The 27,841-nt window shown below is 39.4% G+C and overlaps 2 protein-coding genes across 4 annotated transcripts; one reads left to right on the top strand and one right to left on the bottom strand.

Annotated features, from left to right (window-relative positions):
* Nucleotides 1-2,964: 2,964 nt before the first annotated feature.
* Nucleotides 2,965-16,689, top strand: ntrk2b (neurotrophic tyrosine kinase, receptor, type 2b). Of its 2 annotated transcripts, XM_027025358.3 has the most exons (18): nucleotides 2,965-3,896; nucleotides 5,461-5,535; nucleotides 5,640-5,711; nucleotides 5,925-5,993; nucleotides 6,254-6,399; nucleotides 6,695-6,846; nucleotides 7,670-7,802; nucleotides 8,381-8,695; nucleotides 8,831-8,845; nucleotides 9,240-9,257; nucleotides 9,355-9,383; nucleotides 9,648-9,747; nucleotides 10,132-10,320; nucleotides 10,621-10,751; nucleotides 10,983-11,155; nucleotides 11,245-11,485; nucleotides 12,482-12,640; nucleotides 12,975-16,689. In XM_027025358.3, the coding sequence occupies exons 1-18, from the start codon at nucleotides 3,703-3,705 to the stop codon at nucleotides 13,158-13,160; spliced, it is 2,397 nt and encodes a 798-aa protein (XP_026881159.2). In that variant the 5' UTR covers nucleotides 2,965-3,702; the 3' UTR covers nucleotides 13,161-16,689. The 2 variants fall into 2 exon arrangements, with proteins under 2 accessions (XP_026881159.2, XP_081575482.1); XM_081719356.1 differs by lacking the exon at nucleotides 8,831-8,845.
* An 839-nt stretch (nucleotides 16,690-17,528) lies between these two features.
* Nucleotides 17,529-27,304, bottom strand: kcmf1 (potassium channel modulatory factor 1). Of its 2 annotated transcripts, XR_004776168.2 has the most exons (8): nucleotides 27,122-27,304; nucleotides 21,218-21,385; nucleotides 20,956-21,095; nucleotides 20,698-20,799; nucleotides 20,302-20,479; nucleotides 19,781-20,066; nucleotides 19,108-19,423; nucleotides 17,529-18,804 (listed from the first exon to the last, which is right to left on the bottom strand). XR_004776168.2 is itself a non-coding variant. In XM_035527113.2 (7 exons), the coding sequence occupies exons 1-7, from the start codon at nucleotides 27,135-27,137 to the stop codon at nucleotides 19,162-19,164; spliced, it is 1,152 nt and encodes a 383-aa protein (XP_035383006.1). In that variant the 5' UTR covers nucleotides 27,138-27,304; the 3' UTR covers nucleotides 17,529-19,161. The 2 variants fall into 2 exon arrangements, 1 of the variants encoding a protein (XP_035383006.1); XM_035527113.2 differs by having other exon boundaries at nucleotides 17,529-19,423.
* Between the last annotated feature and the right edge of the window lie 537 nt (nucleotides 27,305-27,841).

Genomic DNA, 27,841 nt, shown 5'->3' with positions numbered 1-27,841 from the left:
GGCTACCAAAGTTTAATAAACCACAAGTATAAATAAGTGTAACGTCAATTTAAAAAAAAAACATTTTGCCCCCTTGTGGTGAAATTCTACCAAATCACCCTGAATTTGTACTGTCCTCCAGTGCGTTGCTAAAAACAATTCTATGCAGGGCCGGTGGGAGTGGGGGTGGTATTGGCCCCCAGATAGCCAAAGCAAGGAAAGGCTATTTTCCTTTAACTTGTGCCATTCTCTATGAACCAGTAATAAATTCAACCATTTAGCGTAAAATTTTTTTTGTTTATTTCAGATTGGCTGTTTGAGTCATATTAAAATTGCAGAGCAAACAGGTTATAACCTCCACTTCAATGGCAATTTAAACAATTTTACGAGTTTACTAACGTTAGCTTAATTTTATGGAATTATTGCTTGATATTGCGTATACATCTAACTAAATCTTACTTTCACATTTCTAACTAATATGTTTGCTGCTCACCTTATAAACGTTTTAAATTGTATTAGTAGTTAGTGGTTAACTAGTAGCAGCTAATCTCTAATGTTAGCTCGGCCTAACTCATATCTTTTCACATATGTATTTTACATTGAATAAACTTATATCAATACGAAAAGTAATAATGTATCGTTTCTGAAGAAAAAAACGATAAATTAAATAATCTCTAACACCAAATCTGCTGTGCTCTTTCCCCTGCGCAAGATGAGTCAGCTCACGACTTGAACGATTCCTTACAGTTGCAGCCAGTTTCGAAAGCTTTTTCCAAGTGTATGTTTGGTCACACAGCATGTTTAAGGCAGGAGGTGGTCGTAAATAAGAAATAATAATTTTTAAAACATTTAAAGGGCCCCCATCCTGCTTCTTGGAGTGTGTAAACTGCACATATGGTTAGAGTGGAAATATTGAAAAAAGACTCAAATCACTCAAATGGTCTATAGTCTTAGCATCCTGTCTGAGCACAAGTGATCTAGTTTAAATTTATTTGATCTAGTCTAATCTAACCGAAACTTATCTTACATTTTAAACAATCATTGCGATTGCCCAAAAGTAAAAATGAGCAAATCATTTGTCATCAAATGAACCTATACAATAGTGTAATTTTTTTCCTTAAAATTAAGGCCTATGACTTGAAATTAACAAAAGGATTTTTGCACCAAAAAGTCTGAGGCAGACATGTTATTTATTTGGTGATTAATATGCTGTACACATTCATTCAAATGTCAGTATAATGTCACAAATGTTGTTTTTCCCTACGGTTAGGACATCTGGTTTATAGCAGTTCATCGGATATAAAGTAGAGGACATCCCCATTCTTCTGCAGTGAATAGGAAATTCATTAAAAGTGCGTTAGGAGCACTTAGTAGCACGTGTTAGCAAGACTGGAGGCTACCAAAGTTTAAGAATCCACAAGTATAAATAAGTATAACGTTAATTTAATTATTTTATTTTCTTGCCCCCTTGTGGTGAAATTCTACCAAATCACCCTGAATTTGTACTTGGCCGGGGGTGGGGGGTGGTATTGGCCCCCAGATAGCCAAAGCAAGGAAAGGCTATTTTCCTTTAACTTGTGCCATTCTCTATGAACCAGTCATAAATCCAACCATTCAGCGTAAAATTTATTTGGTTATTTCAGATTGGCTGTTTGTCATATTAAATTAGCAGAGCACACAGGTTATAACCTCCACTTCAATGGCATGTGTACGCGACAGTTACACAGAGGCGACGGCTGAGATGGAAAAGTACAAAAGCAGAAGTGGCGTAAGGCGAGAAAACTATAAGTCTGAATGTTGCAAAGTTATGCTTTAGATCTCACTCTCACTGCGCTGTGAAGTGACATCTCCAGAGCGCTGTATTAATAATAGGCCACAAGGTAACGCACTGTTTCCTGTCTCTTCTTTCCTGCATCAACGGACACGACAGCTTCTTGGAGTGTGTAAATTGCACAGATGGTTAGAGTGGAAATATTGATAAAAGACTCAAATTATCTCATTAATCCAAAGGTGGAAAAGGACATTAAAAACTTTACGTGTGGCGCTATCCTGGTGCGCACAACCGAGAACGCAAGTGAAATGGCAGTGCATCAGAAAAGTAATTTGAGAAAGCTATACACCACTCGTTGAAAAACACGATTATCTGTGTTTCCACTATATAAACAATCCCCGCTGTAATGTGATTGAAATGTACGTGTTTACTAGGAACTGTCAGGTGCTTCTGCGCTTCTGAGAATTATAATATTTCATGTCTGTCCCAAAGACCCAAAAAGTTACATAGCGCTCATAAAACAAGACACACTATTTGCATTCCGTTTTACTGGATAAATTAAGAAACTGTCAGCTCTGCTGCTTACAATCTGCACCACCATCACTATACTCAATTGGAATGCAAGACTTACTCCAGCAGTAAGGCACGAGCATTTTTGTTTTGTAATTCTTTTTTTCTGAGATGCAGCCCATCTTGTGCGTCAAATCGCACGTCATACTCTGGCAATGGCTATCCATGAAGTTGTGATGTTGAAAGGGCACGCGCACAGACATGCGCTGACGGCGTGCTCAAATTGTTGCTCTGCAAACTTTAGGAGTAAACGAACCCCTAGTTTTATGAATAAAAATGTAACACTAGCAGGTCGCATATGCCAATATGGTACGAAAAGAAAAGTAAATATACAGCGCGTATTAGGGTTCATATGCCCATGACGAGACGTATTTGACAGAGATCATCCAATCACCGAAATGGTCATAAAGTGCAGACGCCACACTGCTGACAGCATCCTAAATATTCCCAGCTAATACCATTACAGCGTTTGTTAGGAGAGATGCGCTTGTCATTCGCGGTAATCAATAGCTTCTTGCAGGTACGCTGCCTCGCACAGGCACACTGCCGCTACATCACTATGTACTTGCAGTCTCCCTCATGCTCATTTTCTTCCACAGCGATGGATCAGGCAAGAGCACTACAGCCCTCGACCAGTGCATGCTGTGCCACGTTTTATCATGCAGGGTTGGTTTCTCTAAGAAGTTACACAGGATTACAGCTTTGATAGGAGCCTAAGTACCCGCTGCAACAATGCGCTGGCATCTGATCAGTGTTTAAACAAAAGCTTTGTTCAGAGAGGTTATAAGTGTTTATAATGGGAACCTCATATGCGAATGATACCTTCGAAATAACTAGACGCATATTATCCGGTATCGATTTTGCCTAAATATAGTACTTTGCCCAACAGTGCCAAACGTTTTGTATTATAGCTGTACTAGAGAAATAACTAACACGAGATATACGGGAACGCTAAACAGGAGGCGGGATTGTAGTGCTGTCAGCCAAGCGATTTTGGATACTACTGCACGAACGTACTGGTCGGAACCAATCAGATTCCACTCCACTCAGTTCCACAGTGAAATTGTGACGGATCCAGACGTCTTTTGCGGAAACATCAAGACGCCTAGAATCAATACTAAAAAGACGGAGACGGAGCGCAACTTCTTGGCACCCTGAAATGCGGTGTCAACATGTAATGGTGTGATACCACAATTCTGCGGAGACAGGAGAAGGCCACCCCATGACAGTCTCGCCTCGCGCCGAACGTCTTTGCGCATCCCACATCAGCAGCGGTGTCTCGTTTTACGCTGCTGAGCGGAATTGCTGAAGTACTACCAGCTATTGCCACAGAAAAAGATCTGATTTTGCCGAGCGTTTGGGAATTATTGTGGGGACCTGCTATGGTCGCAGGGCTTACTGGAATGGCTCGCTGGGGGTTTTATGGGGTTTTGATGGGGCTATTGAAGCTCAGCTCATCGTGTCCTGCATCATGTTCTTGTAATACCTCGAAGATCTCGTGTATCGATCAAGATCCAGGGATCGAGGATTTCCCTATCTTGGTGCCGGATACCGACATGGAAAACATCACTGATATGTAAGTAGCCTAGGACGTATTCAGACAGCGACCTGAACAGTGAAAGAAAACGTGTCGTGCTACTACCTAGATAGTCGGAATGAAGACAAATGAGGAAAATGAATAGACCATGGGCTGCTGAACAGACCTGTTCATTAGATTCACTGACAGGGTGTGTTTTTGGTGTTTTACATGAAATAAGTATCCAGCTGGAAATGAAATAAATATACTCTCGTGTCTTAAATCGTAGATGATGTTCCGTGACATCGAATAACCTTCCCATATCCCCTACCGTTCCGAGATTGAGCATGCTTAATGCAGTGCAGTTTTCTATATATAGCGTGATCGAGGAAGCTCGTCAGTGATATATTGACATACAATGGAAAAGATACTTACTATCTGAAATCTACGCATGGACAACCTATATTTTAACGTAAAGGGTCGTGTGTGTGTGTGTGTGTGTGTGTGTGTGTGTGTGTGTGTGTGTGTGTGTGTGTGTGTCTGTGTGTGTGTGTGTGTGTGTGTATGTATGTGTGTGTTGCTCGCGTGTGTCCGTGTGTGCGCGAGCGCGCATCTGTAAGGGGTGGGGGACATGGTAAATAAAAGTGTATGAAATTTCCACTGGCTCAAAGGCAATATGCCAGGCAGATCTGTTTCTGAAGATAGCCTATAGGCTGTCTAGTGTCTCTTCTGACTAGCTGTTAGCTATGAATAACTCTAGACGGGTCGGGGGGGGGGGGGGGGGGGTTCTAAAGGATGAAATAGGACAATTATAGGCTGTGGCTTGTGAGTAAAGGCTTTTTAACAATTACCTATATATGAAAAGCATACTGACAGAGACCAGCCAAGAAATGATGCCAAGTTCATGGATTTACCAGTGATTATTTAATAAATTTGAGTGCTTGGAGAAGTATAAGGGAGGAGAGAGTCGACCTGAACAATTATCGGATGACAAGACACGGTACTAAAACATATCCAATATCTCATATATTTCTTCCTGGACTACGGATATCACTCAATGCACATACGCACTCATAAATGGGTAATAAAATATAAGAGTACGTATTATTTAAAAATTGCGCACTCGTTCGCCAAACCTTAATTTATCCTTACGTATGGGTTAGTTCGAGAGTCTAACGTGTCCGCAAAGCAATAGGCATCAGCGCCTACGCAAATATGTCACTCCGTTTCCACGACAACGGCTCAGCGGACCCACTTTAGGCATGTATAGCGCAATCACACCTTTATTAAACCGTTGATATTTTGATGGGTATGGCTTCAAATGATGTGCACTGGTTCAGTTTTCGCGAGACTGTCAAAGACGTCTTAATGAGATACTATCAATACCTAAGAATTATCAGGCCCAAGCATTTGCTCATATCCTTTGCTTCTACCACATTGCTGGATATATATATATATATATATATATATATATATATATATATATATATATATATATATATATATATATATATATATATATATATCTGTGTGTTTGTGTAATTATATGTATGTTCGTACGTACACATGTATGTATGTATGTATGTATGTATTATTATTATTATTATTATTATTATTATTTCAGATACATTACAAATCAGAACAGACTATTTACAATTACTGAGGACTACATGAAGTTTTACACAAATCTCAGGAACTTGTGAGTATTTATTTGTACCATAAAGCTTTATTTGGAACATATTATTTGTAGGATATCATTTTAGATTTACAGTGTACCTAATAGTAGACATTTTTTCAATACAGAACAGTGATCAACACTCATCTGACAAATGTATCTACAACAGCTTTTGTCAATAATGCCAAACTTCAGTATTTGTAAGTTTATTTTTCTTGTATTCACCTTTTCTTAGAGTCCAGTGTGGTTGTCTTGTGAACAAGACAACGTTTGGAATTTAAATTAATGCCTTTATCTTGATACAACAAGATTCCAAACAACACCGTTAAGTTAAATCATATCACTGATGTTAATAGCAGTAAAATCCCTTTCTCTTTCTAACAAATTTGCTGCATACTTTGATGTTCTTGTAGGAATCTCAGAGAAAACAATTTGTCAACATTATCATGGACTGCGATTCGCAATTCAAACATGTCTACTTTGTAAGTGTCTCTTTGTAACACACACACACACACACACACACACACACACACACACACACACACACACACATATAATCATACACTCAAACTCACATACACATACATGCCACCCTTTGTATGGAATTGTCACTCTTCTTGTGTGTCAGTTAACAGCTCTGTTTAATATATGTTACATGTATGGATTTGCTTTTGATGCAAGAACTTGCCCATATTTCTCAAGGGGTTGGTGTGAGTGTTGATTCCATTGCTCTGTCATGCAGGCTTCTGGCAGGAAACCCTCTGCAGTGTGTGTGTGAGAACATGTGGATCAAGGCCTGGGTGGATGAGAGTGAAAGAGATCAGCTCCAGTGCATGGAGGAAGGGGGAAGAGTTAACGCCCTCTCCAAACTCACTGTTCCCTCTTGTGGTAAACCCATTCCCTGAAAGAACAGCAGCACAGTTCACAAGTGACTATGCTCACATTTTAATTTCAGTTTTCTGGAATAACTTATAGCTCCACCTGTAGCTTGTCCTACATGGCTTGACTGAACCAGTTCTACCCGAGTCCATCTAGATTCCTGTATTATTTTGGAACTTCAGCTAGGGGTTTCAATCAGTTAACTGTGTTGAATTTGAGTTGTATTTATGTCTACATTAGCTGAAGAGTATCCTACAGGTAAGAACTGTGGCCTGTGAATAACTCACGTCTTCCCTCTCTCCAGAGTATCCGCGAGTACAAGTCATCCCTCATGTCGTTACCAAGATGGCAGGAAGTGATGCAATAGTGTCCTGTACTGCATCTGGTGCTCCAGCCCCTGTGCTTTTCTGGAACCTGAATTCTATTGACCATCCACCACTTACAACCAGCCATGAGGTAATACATTTCTTGCGAAACTCTGGTTATATACACTTTATTTCAGGCTTATTCCTTTTTAGTATCACAAGTAATCTTTCTCATCCTTTTTGTACCCCTTTGTTGAATGTTTAACATTTCATTGCATGTGATCATATACTTTGACCCAAATGTGAGTGTATATAGGACACACTATATATAGTATATAGTGTGTATGTAGCTCTCACAAAAATTCCATTACAGTAATTATTTTTATAAGCACCACAATGTCCTGTGTATAACCAAATAACCATTAACCAGCCCTAAACAGTCTGAGCATAACACCATTTTTGCATTTAGAACGAGCACTTAAACACTTAATCTCCACTAAATCCAGTAATGGGCATGTAAATCCCTATAAGACACTTGGACCTCAGGACCCTGGCTCTAACGTCTGAAAGCTACATGTTTTTCATTAATATTTAATGCTGCCACTATAATATTTACAACAAAGTGTCTCTTAGGCTTGAAAACAGCAGGCTGTAGGATGTAGTTTGTAGAATAGGTTTTAGAATATCCAGAAAGCAGTACAGAAAGGAACTTTATTAATAATTACAATGTTTAAGGTAATATTTTATGTCAAGGTTTAGCATCACTGTAAAGACATTAGACTGAGTAGCATGTTAATAAATTATGTAAATTTGTATGTTTGGTAACAAATTTGGAACAAAGTACATAGGACAATGCCCTACTTCTCAAACACTCAAGTATATCATCATTCATAGCCCAAACCTCATTTTGTCTGTGCTGCAAGAATATTAACTTTTCTGAGAGCAGTATTTGTTTGTTTTTCTTCTTCAACCAGACAAACTCCTCTAAGATGAAATCCACATTGACACTGAGTGGACTTTCTCCCAGTGACAATGGCCGTGAGATCACATGCAGTGCTGAGAACATTGTGGGCCAGACTGAGGCCTCAGTCATCCTTCACATCCTCTGTAAGGACCATGTGTGTATAGTCACTCAAAGAAATGAACAACTTGGCTGTAGACTAGAGGGTACATATGGAGTTGTTTTGGTAAACCACCAGATCTGTGATCAGATGTGTTGAAAACAGTTCCTGTGACACTCTAGTGATAGACTATTTCCTAGTACGAATAACAAATGTAAGAAGGGCAGCATACACACAGCATCATTACACCAGTGTTCTGTAACCTCCCTCAGTGTGACTAGCACCTTACTCTAGCTCATTAGTTGTGATCCAAGCATTATCCAAAGTGTCTTTTACTACCCTTCCAACATAGTACCCTTGTTTATGGTACTACTGTTCCTAATGTTACAGTAAGCCTGTTCATTCCCTATTGTTCTGCTCGATTCATCCTCCTAGTATCCCAGTCTGTGTTTATTCCTTTGTCAAGCTCTTCCTGATCATCAAGCTACTTTGCAGTCTCACCAAGCTCCTCTCCTTCTGCATTCTTGGTCAACTCCACTGTGTCCCCCATGTTCACTTTTCCTCTCCTCTCTCTTTACACTCCCCTGCCCATCTCCTTGCCTCACCTGACTTTTCCGGAGTCAGTCCCCCCAACCATCCTGCAGCTGTATGAGCCCGAGCGCAACCAGGACTGGTGCATACCGTTCAGTGTAACAGGCAACCCCAAGCCTGAGCTGCAGTGGTACCACCAGGGGCAGCTGCTGGAGGAGCAGGACTACATCAAAACACAGATTCACGAGTCGACAGAGAGCGAGTACCATGGCTGCCTGCAGCTCAACATCCCCACGCACATCCACAACGGGCTTTACACACTGGTGGCCACCAACAAGTTCGGCGAGGACCAGAAGAACGTGACGGCACACTTCATGCTAATCCCTGATGTCGAGCACTCAGGAGCAGGTGGGTGCACACACGACCGCCTTGAGTCAGACGTTGCTCTTCAAATGTTGGGCTTATTGCAGAGCAGAGCAGAAATTTGATTTAGTAAATCTGTGCAAAACAAATTGTAAACATGTGATCGCTTCTGGCCTGCAGATGGCTTCTACTATGGTAAGTTGCATGAATTCTGCATGACTGTGACTAGTCTGGTAATCCATCAGACCTGTGATTACTTATATGTATTAGTTTAATGCCTGGATGCATGATCACATTATTTTGTGTATGATATGCATGCCATCAGCCTTCAGCAGGGGCTGTCCACTGTAGTCCTAGGTATGCATTGCTGTTCACCATTTGTGTGTAGAATGTGGGTCCTCAGGGTTAGGTTTACTGTAATGGTTTACTGTAAGGTCTCTCTTTACTTATGTTACGATTACTAGCTAAACTGTAGAAGAAACTGTTATTTTTGGGGTGGTACAACTGAATGTAAGTCCATAACTTGAACTAACCAATTTCTGTCATATTTTGTACTCTACTGGATATGGTGTGTGAATCCACTGCTCAGATACAACTGACACACCAGGTATAATCATTTCGCTCTTTCTTTCTTCATTATCTTTATCATCATTATATTCCAGTCACGATCATTTTAGAAACTTACATTGGTGTGTTTTATTTAGAAATGCCGCCACAGGAGGATAAAGTTGCCGTAAGTCTGAAGTTATTTCAGTGTTAGAGTAAGTGGCAAAAGTAGCCCAATAGTTGGTGTGTATTCCATATGAATGTGGTAAAACAATATTATATCTGGTTAGCAGGCCAGCTATAATGTGGTTTTTATAATGTGGTTTCAGATATATTCTGAAAGTTATCAAATATCATTGAGAAACCACATGTGTGGTGACAGTAGTTTACTACACTACAGTGCAGAGCAGTGAGTGCTGCATTGACTCCGATGCTTGTTTTTCCATTCCAGGTTTATGTAGTGGTGGGGATAGCTGGGGTTGCACTGACTGGCTGCATCTTGATGTTGATATTTCTCAAATATGGAAGAAGCTCAAAGTTTGGGCTAAAGGGTATGCATATCTTGCTTTTGATAAATACTAATTTATAATGGAAAATCAGCCAAACTGTATCGTTTAGTCCAAAATTTGATTTCCAAACATGTAAGGTATCATAGGACAACTAAAGTTTAGTTGTTTTGCATGTTAGAAAATGTGACTATGATAATCAAACTAGTTTATGTGAAGATGAATTCACTGGTTAGTTTCAGTCTTTACTCAAAACTCAATATTTGAGAATACTTTCAAAATACTTGTATGGTCCTATTCCTATCAATTATACATATGCTAGTAAAATGGGTATGCTAGATATTGTTAAATGCTATTTGAAATGTGACAATTTGTCCCTTCCTCTTCTGATTGGTCTGGGGTTTATAATTATTTTCTCTTCCACCACAGGCTCCTCCTCTGTTATCAGTAACGATGACGACTCAGCCAGCCCACTCCATCATGTCTCCAATGGCAACAACACACCGTCGTCTTCTGAGATGGGCCCAGATGCCGTTATTATCGGCATGACGAAGATACCTGTCATTGAGAACCCCCAGTACTTCCGCAACCCTGGCAGCGTACTGAAATCAGACACTTGTAAGTTGCCATGGCTCACCAGACTGCCACCAACCCCCCCTTCCCAACCATGTCAAACAGTTTCCAGCCTCGGGTTGCCGCTGACCAGTTGTCATGGTAAACCCCCTTTTACTACCATGGCAACAACACTGGAGATGGCTGCTGCCATGTTAAATCTTGCTGAAGGATTTACAGGCGCGTGCTCTGTGACTGTGCTGTTTTCCTCGAACGTTGGCTGAATCAGTTGATATGCACTGTAATTTGCATTCAGTCTCTCCACTGACTGGTAGTTTGATTTTTGCTGTGTTTTTTTCCCCATAGTCGTCCAACACATCAAGCGCCACAACATAGTCCTGAAGAGAGAACTCGGGGAGGGGGCATTCGGTAAAGTGTTCCTAGCTGAGTGCTACAATTTGTCACCAGATCAGGAAAAGATCCTGGTAGCTGTCAAGGTATGAAGCTCTGTGGTCCTGTGATCAACAGAAGTAATAGTAACAGTCAGTTTAAGGAATATAATAAACATCAGACTGTGTTGGTGGACATATGAGGTATGCCATTACTTCCATTAAATAATGGATCTGTGTTGTAGCAATTGGTAGGTTATAATGATGCCTTTAGGGCTGGTGTGACAGTTCTGAAAATGAAGCAATGTAGTTTTTTAATTATTTAAACATATCCCAAAGACTCTAAAAGAGGCGAGTGAGAGCGGGCGAGCCGACTTCCACCGAGAGGCAGAGCTCCTGACAAATCTGCAGCATGAACACATCGTCACCTTTTATGGTGTGTGTGTGGAGAGCGATCCTCTAATCATGGTGTTTGAGTACATGAAACATGGAGACCTCAACAAATTCCTAAGGTACGTGTTTAGAGGTGGTTTTTATTTACGTTCCTGCATAAGCTCCCACAGTGAGTGATCTTCTCACTGTCTCCCTCTGTCGCTCTCAGGGCTCATGGGCCGGACGCGGTGCTGATGACAGATGGGCAGCAAAGCTTGCTGGTGGAGCTGACTCAGTCACAGATGCTGCACATCGCTCAGCAGATCGCAGCAGGCATGGTGTACCTGGCCTCACAGCACTTTGTACATAGAGACCTTGCCACACGCAATTGCCTGGTGGGAGAGAATCTGCTCGTCAAAATAGGGGACTTTGGAATGTCCAGAGATGTGTACAGCACTGACTACTACAGGGTAAGTTGTCCCATGCATCTGGGAAGGCCTGTTCTAATCTGCTGTGGGGCACAGTGGTCAGTGGGCACTAGTGAATGGCCATTCACAAGAGACATTTGAGTTATTTACCTCAATTCCAAGAAAAAGTAATAACTTTAGATTGAAATGGGCAATTATAATGTACAAAGAAATTGCCAAACAATTTGCAACTATTGGAAGCTATATTATAGACATGGACACAGTTACTAAGGACAAAGTCATATGGACACAGTCACCAAGGAAACAATCACATGGACACAGTCACATGGACAAAGTCACCAAGGCTGTTAAGAGACTGGAGGTCATTTTCATTTACATCAGTTGATTCTGTTTAATCCTTTTGTGAAACAGTGGCATCATCAGAGTTATAATAACACTACTCTGTTATTCAACTCTCATAACATTTAAATGCAGATTCTTTAAATCTTCAGCAAATTGCTGTTTCTCTGTCTAGAGGGCATATGCAGGAAAACAGTGGCTGTCTATATTTACAAGCTCATATTAAACAAATATTTTGATATTTGTTTAGCAGTCTTGGCTAAGAATTCAGTTAACTATATCAGTGAACTGAAATTCAGTTCTATGGACAGAAAACACCGTTGATTGTTTAAATCAATTAAATCTAAAACAAGCAGTTAGATATGACTATATATATATATATATATATTCACCCCACAGTGACTTGTTCCAGAAAAAACTCTGGCCATCTGACACTGAAGGGCTCTCCCAAATCCACCCCCACCAACACCACCTGAAACACTCTGCTGTGTCAGCAGCCTTCTGTGTGTGTGTGTGTGTGTGTGTGTGTGTGTGTGTGTATGTGTGTGCATGTGTGCATGTGGTGGACTACCAGCTCCCTCTGCTGTGAAATACCAAACACTGAATCAACCCAGAGCTATTGGAGCCTAGATATAAGAGTGGAGCAATTTTGTTCAGTGCTATATTCTCCACAATATAATCTTTCACCTGTGATGGCAGGTGGGTGGTCACACCATGCTGCCCATTCGCTGGATGCCTCCAGAAAGCATCATGTACCGGAGGTTCACCACAGAGAGTGATGTCTGGAGTCTAGGGGTGGTCCTCTGGGAAATCTTCACCTATGGCAAGCAGCCCTGGTACCAGCTCTCCAACAACGAGGTCAGAGCCACGTCTTCAATGTCAATGACCTCTTGAGTTTGATTTTTTGCTACTATAGCAAAAAATTCATGCTAATTAATTTTCATTAATGCTACTATAAATCTCCCACCATCTTCACTCTCCAACACATGTAAAATGAAAAGCTTTTCCTAGCAGCATGATTTACTGACAATGAATGAAAATGTGAAAATTATTTATAAGTGAAGCCCTAGGTGGGTTTTTTTTTACCTTTTCTTAACCTGTTTATCATTAAGAAGTTTGAAAACATGGTATTTTTGCAAATTAAATGGAATGTAAACTTGCTTGTCCTTGTTTGCTGTTGCTCCCTCTGCAGGTGATTGAGTGCATCACACAGGGCCGGGTACTGCAGAGACCTCGCACCTGTCCCAAAGAGGTGTATGACCTGATGCTGGGCTGCTGGCAGCGTGAACCGTATATGAGACTCAACATCAAAGAGATTCACAATCTGCTCCACAGCCTGGCCAAGGCTTCGCCTGTTTATTTGGACATCCTCGGCTGACCGTCTGTGTGTGTGTGTGTGTGTGTGTGTGTGTGTGTGTGTGTATGTATGTGTGTGTGTGTGTGTGTGTATGTGTGTGTGTGTGTGTGTGTGTGTGTGTGTGTTCTTGCTTGTGCTTCTGCCTCCTCACTACATAGACAAAAGGCCTTAAAGTTGATTGTGTGTGTTTCTGTATGGTTTTTTCCTTCCTTTGGAGACGTCTGTTTCTGCCCTTCAACAAATTGTACATTTTGAATTCTGTACATGCCGGGGACGAACAAAGGGAATCAGACTGATCGCTGTAAATACTCCTTATCACGGACCACCAATTTTGGAGGCTTTTTAGTTTTTTCTCCTAATGACTGGGAACATTTTGCAGAACAACAAGCAAAACAGAAAGCAAAAAAGAAAGAAAGAAAAAAGAAAAAAGATTAAAAAGCTAAAAAATTCAAAGAACAAGAAGGCCCTTCAATCAGGTCGGGTGTAAGCTTAAGTGTGTCAAGGACAATGTTGATATTTGTGAAACACTGACTTTTTGGGGAAAGGGAAACATTTTGTTGTGGATTTACCATTGTGTTATTCTTTTTTCTTTTTTGCTACCTTGGTGCCATTTTTTTCATATACACTTATTGGAAAATGGTAAGAAGAATCTGTTTTGGAGTGAAAGGAGGCCCAATAATTAGCACAACCCAGTTACTGCCCTGGCCATACATCATGGTTAACCAAGTACGGATTGCAATACAGTTGTTCAAACTGTGGAAAAATTATTTTTAACCACCAGATTCCATCACTTTTTTTTTTATTTATCCAGCCTTTACACTGGTGATATATAATTTTAAAACCTTTTCCCCTATTAAGGCATTAATTTTTCATTTTTTATTACTGTGGTGAAAATGCACTATAGAGTTCACATTTTTAAGGGGGTAACAAGCACATTGACATGAAGGCATCCAGGATTCTTTTGAGTGAACTGAAAGGTGTCGCAATTCAGTTCTAAAGCAGTTGTGCAGGGGACAGATATTAGTTCTTAAATCGGTTTCTTCAGTTTTGGTTAGAGCACAGTGGCATAGTCACCAGCAGTGGCATTCCACAATAATGTCATAGGGGCAGTGAAATGGCTGCTCCAAATAACTGGGGCATTTTACCCATTTAAGCACTAATTAAGGGCCTGTTTGGTCACTTTGTGAATGATGGTTACAGCAATGATTGCTTCATAGGACACCAGGCTGAGATTAGTCAATGGCAAAAAGTGACCAGATTTATGTTCCTTCAGTGTTTATGTTATTGGTCATATCGTATTTTACCATTAAATGGGTTTTACCTTTTAGAGAATTTAAGATTACTTTTTTAGCCCTTAGGGTTTATAAATCTCAGAGGTTGTCTATGGTGTAACCACATCCACTAAAAACATTGCACTTATAATTCTTCATATTTATTAGTTTTATATGATCTATTATTTAATATGAAATAACTGCTTAATAGTGTTTAAGTGATATTCTCTGGTGATTCTTTTTGATGTGGGCAGTTTCAAAGCGATGGATTTGGTGGGCACTGTGACGTGAGTATTGACATGAGACTGGTATCATGTGAATCTGGCCATCCTTGAGGTCACTAAAGAAGACAAAAACCCTATGAAGGGGCAGCCAGTATTCTTTGTGTGTGTGTGTGTGTGTGTGTGTGTGTGCTTCAACTCCACCAAATAGACTACATGACAAGAGGAGGATTAATATTGGAAGATGTAATAATACAAGTCTCAATACTGACATTTTTATTGAAGTAAATGAATCACTAACTGCATAATGATACTAGTTTATTACATCTGAACTACACACATTCTTGGCCAAATTTATGTATGATTTTAACACTTCAATATGGAACATCCTCCAGTTCACATTAAGTTCTAGTTTCAATATGGTGGGTGTCCTTGTAGTCTTTCTGTTAGCAATGTGTTGTGAATGAGTTTTTGTGAGTGCAAAAAGGACAAAGCTATGAGAAGTGTTATAGTGAGTGAGCGCGTGATCAAAATGTAAATACTCATCTGTCACGTTTCTTGTCCCTTGTACCCTGATGTCAAACTTCTTCTGAGCAGTCTCTGCGCTGGCTACTTTTTAGGGCAAAATAAAAGCTCTCTTCCCATGTCACAGAAAGGTGATTCTAAACATGTCAAGCAGTAGTCAGCACTGGTTGGCCTTGACCCAATGAAGTTTTCCAAAATCTCTGAGCTCTAACCTTCCTTTATGGGGACTGCTCATATTTTTGTAATATTCACTATACAATTGTAAGCACTGAAAAAAATGCACAGAAAGAGATTTGTTTCTTTTAATAGATGATATTTGTTCATCAGGCAGATCCTTTATTCTGGAAGTATGATGTTCTGTAAGGACTTAATTTGTTGTACTGATATCAGATTTTATTGATGAAATTAGTTTTTAGCATTTTAGCTGATTGAAGGCTAAACTAGTCCAAACTTGGATCTGAGGAAAATATGAAATAACATGAAAAACTGCACACTATAAATATTTTAAGATATTAGAACTAAAACTATTACACTAAGACCTAAACCTCTGTCCAAATCTTTTGCATTGTGACATACTGATTAAAGTTCATCAAAGATGGGATTTTTTTGTTTTGTACTATAGAGATGTATGTCTGCTCTAAATAACCAGCCTGTACTTCATAGCCCATGCTGTACAGTTCAAATATTTGTGTATATGAATAGTATGTTCAATATATATTCTGTTAAAAAAGATCTATCATGTCAAATGTGTGACAATAATTATAAAGGGATGGAAATATTTCTCCTGGGCCACAGGTAACAATGTGCGTGTAAATACAAATAATTTTGTGTGACAATGTAATGTATTATTTTCCTCTGTGCTTGTTCACAATATCACTGAGAATAGAATTTATTTTATTTAGATTTCTCCTATCATTTTAATTTATCCCTTTTCCTCATGTAGAAACAAATTCAGCATTAATAGAAGCTTTACTTTGCCCTATTATGGGTTTTTTTTTTTTGAGGGCAAGTTCCCTTGGTGATCAACACCACAGCCATGGTGATCTACAGCTCGGTCAGGGCTACTAGCCATGTGGACACACCCATCCCTTCCCCCTCCCACCTTTTCTGGGTAATCGCTCCAATGTTGTTTTTTAAACGAAGAACTGTGACCGGGTACTGGAACACTGTATTACTTTTTTTGAATGTATTTAGATGGAATGGGGACTTTTTTGAATGTAACCCATCTTGGGTTCTTTTTGTTTCCCATTGAAGAAACTGAACTTTACTATTTATGTTTCTTTTTAACAAAATGTATGTTTTAACCCAATTTCTGGTAAGAGTGATCGTGTGTGTCCCCTAGAGAATATGTGTGCAGTATGTAAGTGTACGAGTGTTAATTGCCTCAATTTCTTTTGCTCCTGGCAGACTCAATCTCTCACTGCTTATATATCAGTATTCTATGCTTTGTGCATCCCGTGAGCAGCTTCTCTGCAGTCAGTGGAAATGTTCCTTGTAAAACTGTGCATTTAATAAAGGTGGTATGTCTTACAATACTGTTTGTCATTTGTATGTACATTACAATAAACAAGTCATTATAACTACATTACCATCAGTGACATTAAACAAGCAAAGTTTTCTCCATTTGTGTTAAACCAAGATACTTTTAATGTGCAGTGCATTCAATGTCAAAAGAGAAAATATCCCATCCTTAGTTTTCAAATATACGAGGTGAATATGATTTACTCATGAACAGGGTAACAATCTTTTTGCATTGCAGGGACTACACATGCATTACTTTAACTGCATGAGTAAGCTAGTAAAATCCCCTGATGAAATATACAGTTGCAATAATAAGTTGTTATGGTTTGTCATTCATTCTTTCCACCTCCATCATTATCTTGACTCTTATTAATCTTTTGGCATAGAAGGAATAAGCAGAAAGTTAATGCTTCAGTACTGCTGCTCACTAGACTATTTTGGCAAAGAGGCCACTTGCAGGCATGAAAGGCATCCCAAGGGTAAGGTTTAAGTCTAACAATAACTACGGTCTAATGACAAGGACAGCTGAAATTAACCAAGGCTCTACTCAAACAAAGCAATGCTACTCCCCATTGTTGACTTTTGTAGATGGGCACATAGAGAAGTGCAACAGTGGTTATGAACATGTAGTATTAGTTATTATACTGTCTGGGAATGTGAAACTTGTAGCCCATGGGCAAGCAAAACTAAAGTTATCTGTGAGCCAAATTCACATGCAGTTATAGTGGTAATGCTGCAAGTAATAATTTGATTTTTTTTTTTTTTAAGGCAATATTACATTACATGAGTAGAAGTGTTTTTCCATGACTATGCATGTAAAACACAACCACAAAGAGTAAGAGGACGATGGGTTATTTTTCATCAAAAGCTGTGCGCCATTTTTATTGTAGTATTCTAAATTTACATTAAAAAAAGAAAGTCTGCCCATGTCCTAGAACCATTATGAAAGTTAACGCACAAATTCAATTCAATATACATCTCATTGTATTTTACATTGAGGATAAGAGTATAGGCATGGAAGTGGCATGATTCAATCACAAGGTTGAATAAAAATCAAGAGGAAAAAAAGAAAATCAAAACCTGAATAAATAGAAGGTGCTATTTTTTAAGCAGAGCAAAAATCAGAATGTCATTCTTTAAAAAAAGAAGTTGAAAAGGAAAACACAAACAATGCCTGAAATGTGGCAAGTCTTAAGCTCTCCTTCATTAACTGAAGAAAGTGATAAAAGAAAGGAAAAAGGGATATTTGGGTCTGCATTCAAAGACCTTCTGAGTTGCAGTGCTGGTCTAGGAGAAGACTTCCCCTGTTTAATGGTGATTTTAACCACAAACAATAACCCTAGATCAGCACTCCGTCTCCGAGATCCAGTGAGAGCAGCAGCTGTTGCCTACTGGAAGCAGAGGTGCAAAGCAGAGTGTGATGAGCATGGAGAAGCCAACTGTTCTGTACAGGTGCAAAAGTTAGAAAGTACATCTGGTGATTACACAGTTGTCACTAAAACATCAACGTCTAGAAAAAAAAAATGTTAATAGGCAAGTTCTCTTTTTGCCTGTAGAGATTATCTTTTTATTTATTTCTTGGCAAAAAGAAAGATCCTCCATCACGTTAGCTTGACAAATTTGTTTCACTGTTGTTTTTTTGCAGCATTGGTTACATCAATTTATCAGGGTGAGGTGCCTGCTAGCTCAAAGAAGGGCAGCCTGGAGCTCAGAGACAAAACTGAACTGCATTGTTTTCTTATGAAGCTACTGCAGATTCCAATTTCGCTTTTGCTTTCCTTTTATAAAAACATGGAAAAAAAAACCTCTCAAATTTGAATTCTATATTTCATTCAAAAGACATTTCAGTTCAAGTAACCCTTTTAAAAAATTAAAGAAAGCTTTGGGATTTTTTTGCCGTTTTAATGACAAGGTCATTAAAAATCATGCACGCTGCAAATAACCTCATGCAGTAGTTATGGTAAACCATCCAAGCACTTTTTATTCATTAATATTCATAAATACACACAGCAGCTTCATTAGAGAAGGACTCAGTTTCCTCTTCAGTTTTTGAATGTGGAGTATTTATAAGGAGAGCCTTTTGTTAGACACAGGAAGCAGAGGTCTGCCACAGCTACCTACGCTGACCTGCTAAAGGAAAAAAAAATTTAGTAATGTGGAATTGATTATCAAGTCAATATATATATATTTTATATATATATTTTATATTTTTCTGTCTTTCTCTCACTGTCTCTCTCACTCACTCTTACACACTTGTTTAGTTTTTTCCTCTCATACTCGCTCTCCTTTAATGGATTTTTACAATGTAACAAAAAGGTGACAGACCTGAAATTACAATCTCCAAAAAAAACAAAAACAAAAAAAAAAACCCAAAACAAATAAAAACAAAACAACAAAAAACCAAACAAACAGAGCTGTGTGTTTGCCCACCATCATTGGCAGTTACAGCACAGAGGACATTGTCTGCGTGGTGGTGGGATATCATCAAAGAGGAGGAGGTGGAGGCTCTTTGCCTGCAGAGCTCTCTTTGAGATTGAGGCTTTCCAGTGCCACGTCCAAAGGCATGATGTCCACACAGCCCATTGCGCCAAAGTCAGCGAAGTCTCGCCGTTCATCCTCATCTGAGGATGAGCTCTCCTCACGCATCAGCGTGGACAGCAGTAGCTCCTGGACAAACAGGCTGCGGTCAGCACGCTCGCTCTCCAATGCCTGACGCTCCACCTCAGACATCTTTGGCTCGTTCAACCTGCCATGAGAAGAGAAGGGATGATGGACTGAAACCAAACCCTTCATTTAGTTGAATGCCAGCCTTTCTTGACTAAAAATACTGCGTGTCATGAGAAACCAAGACACATTCTTCATTAATTCATTTGTCCCTTTATGAATACAGTGCAAATCATGATCACCAAACATAATATAGCATCTTTTTAATATCAGAAGCCCCAACCCACAGATACCCACACCTGTAAAATACCCCAAACGCACAAGAACACTGTTCCAGATCATAGCACAGCTGATAATGACAATCACTTAGACTTCTGGAAATCAGGAGTTCCCAGTGTACCTGAGGCAGGTTTGTTTTGGGAACTTTAGGAAGCCCTACCGTGTGAGGAGAAACTGTGAGCTGTGGGAGGCCAGAGGGTTGCTCTCTGTCATGGCTGTGTTTGTGGTGGTGCTGGGGGGTGGGACACTGGCACTGATGTTGCTAGGGTTACTGCGTTGGCGTGTGGCATTGCGTGCGGTCTCCAGCTGCTGGCGGGCCGCCTGTGCCTGCTGTCTCTCCAGCTGCAGCTGCATCTGCAACTGCTGCAGCTGCGAGGCTGACGGGCCTGAGGAATTGAGCTGTCCACCCGCTGAGCGCCGCACGCCTGACAACTGGGACAGCAGCTCTGCAAAGGTCAGGGGCAGAAAGAAACAGAAAGAGAGAGAGAGAGACATCCGACAAAAAGACTGATGAGCCTTAACTAACCAATCTTGAGAAACAGATGAGGATTGCTAAGTGAAAAAGGAAAATCAAAGTTAAAGCAACAATATTATGACATTTTAAAATGACATGCAAAGACCTAATAGTCCAGCATTAAACACATTAGTAGAAGTGTGTCAACCTGGCATAGGGTCACACACCTGCTATGGGGTCCATAGCTTCCCTATTGCTTGGAGAGTAGGATGAGCTTTGTGAAGAGGAAAGCCCCCCAGTGGAGCTGCTGGTAAAGTGCATGTTAGTCCTGCGTGCTCGTGGACCACCCAGCCCACGGCCAGGGTGGAACATCCGGCGCACGTGCCGCACACCACTAGTCTCATCGTGAACACCAAGCAGTTAAGGATGAACAGGGAGAGAGAACACACACACAGCACAGAGGTCATCTCAATATGCTGTTTTACTACAAAAGGAGATGTGATCGTAGAAACTAGTCAACGCTAATCTATTTACCAGTGCACACCCATACACGCTGACAAGCTACATACAATTCATGGCTAGGAAACCTCATATACAAATTAAATCCACAAGAGTAAGGATATTAAATCTCTAGGTGCTCTGTGTTCAAGTGTGAGATGAGCAGCAAAGTCATCTGTGACATGATTAGGGTCGCCTCCAGGCAAAGCTGCACAGATTGGGCAGATCTGAAAGAGAGAGTTAAGATCTTCAGAAAATGACCAGTCATCAAAATCAAAGACAAGACAAAGCAACAGCAACATTGGTGGGGGAAAAGTGACTCATCTGTCCAGGTGAGAGATTTAGTCATACATATCTACATCTGTCTAATGAAGTGCACTCACCACCTCTGTGGAGGTCTCAGCATGTTCAGAGGAAACGTGCTCCTGTAGAGACGTTTCTGTGTAACCCATTTTTCCACAGTAGGGACAAGTAAACGACTGGGGTTGCTCTACTGAAAATGCCTCTCCACCATAATAGAGGTCTGTGGAGGGCAGAGAGGAAGGTCATCATCATCATCATCATCATCATGCACTCATCTCCCCTATTGTCCTACACAGACTAAGACCATATCTTCCCACTGTTTGGCTCAAGGCAGTTGCATACCAAAGTCTACCCTGGTTAGTATGCACTGCATGGGGTGCTCCGTTGTATGTCTAGTTGTGGTGGCTCCACTCTCGTAGCACGACGCACACAGATCGTAGTCGTAGCAAATTAAACACTTGTATCGGCGCCCTCTGAAGTTCCCTTTTAAACACGCGTCACAGCTCACACCTAGAAGCCAAGAAAACAGAGCTGGTTAACTCCCAAAGCAACTACAGACTTTGTACGCTTTGCCGATAATTATGCAATCTGTTACCAATTTTTCTAAATGTTATATACTAAAACTGAGAATAGACTAGGAGTATGGACATTTTTAAGCTGTGTATCCTGAGCTTCATGCCATCAATATAATAAACCATGTACCAAATACAAAAATATAAATAAAATAGGTTACAAAAAGAGTACAGAAATGTTTGTAAATTATAAGAACCCACAGTATTCTATAACTGTCTGGAAGCCAAAACAGACCACCACCACTTTTCTATGTAGTGGTGTATAAGTGGTATATAAGTGAGTCAAGGTAATTGGTCCAGTGCATTAGGTTTATTTTAGTCATTTATTAGTTAATTTAAAACAACAGTAATGTCAGAAAAATACATAGACCACAGCTGATTAGGATTATTTTAAAATAAGAACTAAAAATATGACTCATCCATTTTTAATAATAACTGAATCTGACTAACAGATTTTTTGAAATCATGTAGCTAAGATTTATTTTTCCAGAGCATAAATTCCAGTCTTTCAAGTATACTCTATTCTGGGAGCAGTCTCATATATTTTCTCTTTATGGTTCATATTACATCTGAATGGAAGGTCTAGACCTACTTAGAAATAAAGCTTTTAGCTAAACCAAGAATATTTTAGGTTTTCATTCATCACTTTAGTTAACTGTCCAACTTTGACTGTAATATAAACCATTAGCTAGAAGATATGGATAAACTAGTTTCATAACTGTATAAAAGGATCTTGATTAACCAAAATAAACCATTATCCAAGGGGATATTACACAAAGTCAAAGACAGAAAGATATTAAATGTAACTGTTGATACATTTAATAAAAAAATTAATTAGTTAAAAAACAAAATCGAAATAATTGGATCTAGACCAATTGGTTACCCTACTCAAACCTCTAAAGTAGCCCAAGTTCAATGTACACAGCTAAAGTAGCCAGCACATCATCACAAGTTTAAAGGGGCATCGCACTGCTGGCCTTCCTTCTCAACATGTGCACAACAAAACACCAAAGCAGAGATCTGATAAATATAGAAGAATGTGAACTAGTCTAAGGGGTGATTGCTGCTAAATTGTAGCACACTCAAGGACTGTTCGAAAGCATGACTAAGCAACATTCTCTCAGTCACTAAAAGAGGAGTTTCAGTAGCACTGCCAATATTAGTACTATTATTAAAATCAATAATAATAAATATTGCATCTTTATGCTATAAAGATGCTGTTTATACAGCTATGTATATACACCAAAGACCGCCCCGCCCCCCCCCCACCATTCAACTTAATGAACTGAATTAGTTTCATCATGGGCTTTTCTACAGTGTAGGAAGGTACCATACATTGAGCCAAAGAAATATTAAAAGCCTCAATAATGGTATCAATGATCACCTCACGCTACTTCCATAGTACTTGTTAATATTTTTCTGGTGCCTCTCAAACATTATTTCAGATGGTGCAAAGGGGATAAATGCACAGGTATTTATAAGATTTAATGTTTACATGAGAACACTATTATTACTTTCTTTAACTAATAACCTTGATTAAAAAAACCAAAGTCATTGGAGCGCAGCCCTGCCTTTCAATACAATTTAACATGCACATGTCCTCACCATTTAACCTTGGGGGAATCTCAGATGCCATCTTAAGAACCATTCCATTCGATTTGTAGCTAAAGTGAAGTGTGTTAAATCAGTCCTTAGAGGTGCAGGGGATTGAATTAACAGAAGTGTTTAATTCAGCGGCAGGACCTGCCCAGACATCAATGCAATCTGACGTAGTTTCCTTCTTGACTCCCAACATCATGGTGGACAAAGCCATTTATAAGTGAAAGCAGGAGAAATAAAACACTGCTTTCTGTTAAAATTCTCAAAAATATAAAAGATATACAAATCGTGCTTCATGTACTAAAGCACTTTGTGACTGCTCTGGATTGTTACTTTTGCTCTGCTTGCTAGGCTTAACTAGTTTTTATGTGTTTGTTTATTAACCTACTGAAGGCAAGGATGTTCTGACTGAAAAATCTACTCCTTTTTGCCTTCCCTGGTCATGCTGCAAGTGGCCACTGTGTGACGCTCTTTTGAGTGGGAGCTGAAGTTCATGAAGGCATGGGAAATGCAGTATTGAAATGCAGGGCATGACTGGACACAAGTACTACTGAAGCACGAACATCATTTTGGCAATAACAAACAGCAAGTATCATTCAATTGTCTTAATTTCTGGATCATAACACCAAATATCAGATTAAACATTAATACAGTTATACTGTGGAGTTGACTCAAATGTGTTTCCAAAAAGCTAGCACTGCTAGAATCAAGACTGTAAATAGATTAATGCTTCCATCCACAATGTGGAACAATAAATGGCTAAAATGCCAATTGTCACTGCTGCCAAAACATTTTAATATGTCCATACAAATAGAGGCAAATCATTATGGTTATGGAATGTGACTCTCCAGCCCTGCAACTGCCCTTGGAAACATTTATGAATTGCCTGAGAAACTCAGCTTTGGTTCCATCAATAAATTTGTTCCCTTAAGAATTTAAATGGATTCCCAATAGCTGAACTCTATGTAAGCACCCTCGCCACATGCTTATCATTCAGATTTAAAATGATTAACTGTAGTATTGCTATGATAAATTAAGTTGCAGATGAAAACTGTAATGAGCATACCAAAAATAACAGATGGAGATAGACAAGTAACAGAGGAAGTGAAAGGAGGAGACACCTGAATCTCCTCTACCCTCATCGATGCCACACATTTCATACTCTATACATAGCTTACAAAACATGTGTCACTAGTTCAGACCAGGATGCAACATAAGCAAGTAGAAGGCAATTTCTGGCACAACTACCACATTGTACACAGGGCTCAGCGTAGGATACCCAGAAATATTCAAGACCAGACAATGAATACAAATGGCGGGGGGTGGGGGGGTGGACCTTGTAAGTCTAGCCTAGTATCAGATAAACTATGTGTACTACAACCTTGTTTTGCAGTTAAACCAAAGATTATATGTTACATGACAGTGTCAGACACAATGAAATAAAATGATTAAACCTAAAACTTTCAGTTCATTTTCAAGTATATGGAAATAAGTTGATATCTCTCAGAAGTGTGGATGTTCAATATATGAAAAGTTAAGATTTTTTAAACCTGAAGAGCTGCAAAGAGTGAAAACCAACTGTGAATGACCAAACCTGCCATACAAGCTAACCTATTCCATGAAGTAAATTTAGCACTACCAGTTACCTTGGTTGATTATACAGGATAACATCTTATATGACTTCAACAAAGCCTTTGCATCACATCCACACATAAATGTGACTGCCAAACAGTCGCTTATGTTTGTTAACATAGTATATGATCACACAATACACCCAATTTACAGGTGTAACTAAAATGCCAAATATTTAGTTTATACTATGACCAAATAAATATAAAAGTGTGTTTTCATTTGGAAAGGTTCAACATACACCAACTGTTCAATATACATTGATAACACCTAAACCAAAAAAAAAAACAAAAAACAAAAAAAAAAACTGGTTGCCTCTGGTCCCATACTTGTCATAATCGTTATTTTTAAAAGGTGAAATAAGGTGTCAAACTACCTCAAAGACATAACTAAACTTAGTAGGTTAGCTCAATGTTGGAGGGAAGCCAACTGACTAATAAATATTTATTTAATGAATGCAGGAGAATCCAATCTAAAAACTTCATAAATTCAGCTGGTACCTGCACAAAGGAACAGAGGCACATGTACAATGTCTAATTTATTTAATCCGGCTAGCTGCCTTTGCATGTAGACCAAAGGTGAATATTAACCATCTTATTGCCAAAACATGTAAACTTCACAATCAGAGCATTCTTATGTTCCATTCATTTTCATTTATGGCAACTGCTGTAACCATTAATCAGTCTCAAGACTTTCACTTTCAACAAATTCCATTAATGTTCCAGATTCCCTCAAGTGTTTTCATGTGTAGCAGAAGATGACCAATTTTAGAAGGCAGTTGAAGATCCAATGAAAGCTGAATTCTCCCAGTCTAGATAATGTTCAACTCAAAATGCAGCCATGACACAATTACAAAAGAGATGAACCACTATCTGCAGTATTACCAGGGTCAATAACATGTAGTGCTACTTTTTTTTCCCCATACAACTGTGGATTGCCTCAAAATATTAATATACATGTTACTTTCTGCATATCATCAGAATATGAAAGTTAAGCGTATAGTTTTAATTTTCATCTGATCGGTTTAAACTGATCTGGGTGACCTCAGGCCATAAGTAAATCCGATAATAGGAGAAAAGCAGCAAAACCAAACCATTTATCTGTGACTAAATGTAAAGCACGAATGAATGAATGAATGAATTAATATATACATATATATATATATATATATATATATATATATATATATATATATATATATATATATATATACACACACACACACACACACATACATACATATACACACAAATTACATACATATAATAATAATTACTGTACATTTTACAACTTCTTCTTATCTGTAAAAACAGAACAAATCTTAAGTAGTGATATAAGACTTGGCCCAGCATTTCAGTTGAGCTCTAGTTAACTTGAGAGGCATCAACATATCCGTGCCCAGTTCGTTTTTTACTTTTTAGCATGGGTAAATACAAAGCAGCCCAAGGCAGTAAAATCAATCTCCTAGTTTAACTGGTAAAATCCATTAATGGCAAGCTAACCAAGTAGCAAATGCAGCTAACAGGCTAAACGAATATATTCAAATCCATCGAAAACCTCTTATGTACAACTGCGAGGTCCTATTTTACGGGATAGTAATATCCAAACATTGCAGGGGCATTTTTCCTATGAAAGAGCTATTCGCAACTGACGATTTCTCTTGCTGACACGCAAACCTTAAGCCTAAAGCTAAATCCAGACGTGCAAGTCATTCACTTCTGGTGGCTTACATAGCTTATACAAATGCTCCATATATCGCTAGCATGACTCAAGACGGTTAGCTTACTAGCTAGCATGAATGCCATGACCAAATAGGCCGACACAGGTTCAGCGTAACTGACCGGCGACTACTTTCATCTAGCCAGACCTCTCACCAAGTTGGCTACTTAGCTAATTGGGTCATACTCAGACTTGCTAAATCATCCTGTTTTGATAGTATTACTTTGCAATAATACTGCAAGTTATTAATTTAAACAAGGCCTACAGGGCCTTGACCTATTATTGGCCTCCTTGATGACAGTGCAGTCATCTCTCAAGTGGCCAAGAGACCGAGAGCTCGGAATAGCTAAAAATTCAATCCCGTTCCGTGGCAGCTCTCCATTCGCCCTTTGCGACAGGCCAAAACCAGGGTGCTAGCTAGCTTGCTAACTAAGGTCCTAGCTGCCACACGGCCCAGTAAGCCGACATGTAGCTAGGTAAGTGAAGCAACTAGCAAAAGCTCTTCTCTGGTCGCTTTGTGAATTGTATGGGCCTGAACTATCAAAATGACCGGCAACTTATCGACAAAGAAGGTCTGAAAAAGGTTGCAGAATTCATGGCGGCGGCCATCATGAGCCTTTCCCATTGCATTTCAATACAAAACATGGCAACCCGCGGCCGAAGACTAGCCAGTCTGTTAGCCAGAATTATCACCCAACGACACAGTAATCGACTGTTTTCTACTTACCTTCATGTCGGGACATCCTACAGTCAATGACACAGCCCCTTCCTTGGGCTCCCTAACACGTATTATACCGAAAGATGCCGCCTAAAACGAAATAAAACTGGGACGCGGTTTCTTTCCTATTTTCTCTTGAAGATGGATCCGGGGCTTACACTTCTTCCTTCCCCCCTCCCTGTCTGTCATGAACCTCTGGTAAAAGAGCGTTTACGAACATGACGCCAATAGAGGGCGCTAGCTAAATTAATTTCTTCTTCATTGGTGGTTGAAACGGCGGTAAATTTCAAACGTGCACGAGTACAGCGCGCTACCCTTTGTGACTAGTTAAATTCGTTGATCTAATGAAATCATTAAAGATGCTGTAAGGTACAGTGTATCATTCTAATATGTACCACTAAAATATCTCGTTAAAGAAAAAAATGTTTTGTGACTGTTCTGGCCTCTGTAAGAAACAAAATTCCAACATGGTCCCACTGTATTAACCAATCCCTTCAAGAAGCTGGAATATGCGTAGCTATTGCAAACTACACATGGTGATCTTACAGCAGTCATAAACATCACAAAAAAGAACACAAGCTCATTCTAATCGCCAAAGGGGAATGTAATAGCTAAAGTTTAGTGAAATGTCCAGAATTTCACACCGAGATGAAGGGACTCAGGTTTACTCTTAAATGTAGAAAGGAACTTCCTCCCCCGGCAAAACCAGCAAGACGTCCTAGAAATTGA

This window comes from Electrophorus electricus, chromosome 8 (assembly GCF_041902795.1).
Source record: "Electrophorus electricus isolate QZ-2024a chromosome 8, ASM4190279v1, whole genome shotgun sequence".
NCBI lineage: Eukaryota > Metazoa > Chordata > Actinopteri > Gymnotiformes > Gymnotidae > Electrophorus > Electrophorus electricus.
The sequence above is the reverse complement of the archived record's forward strand: the minus strand, read 5'-3'. Positions and strand labels throughout refer to the sequence as shown.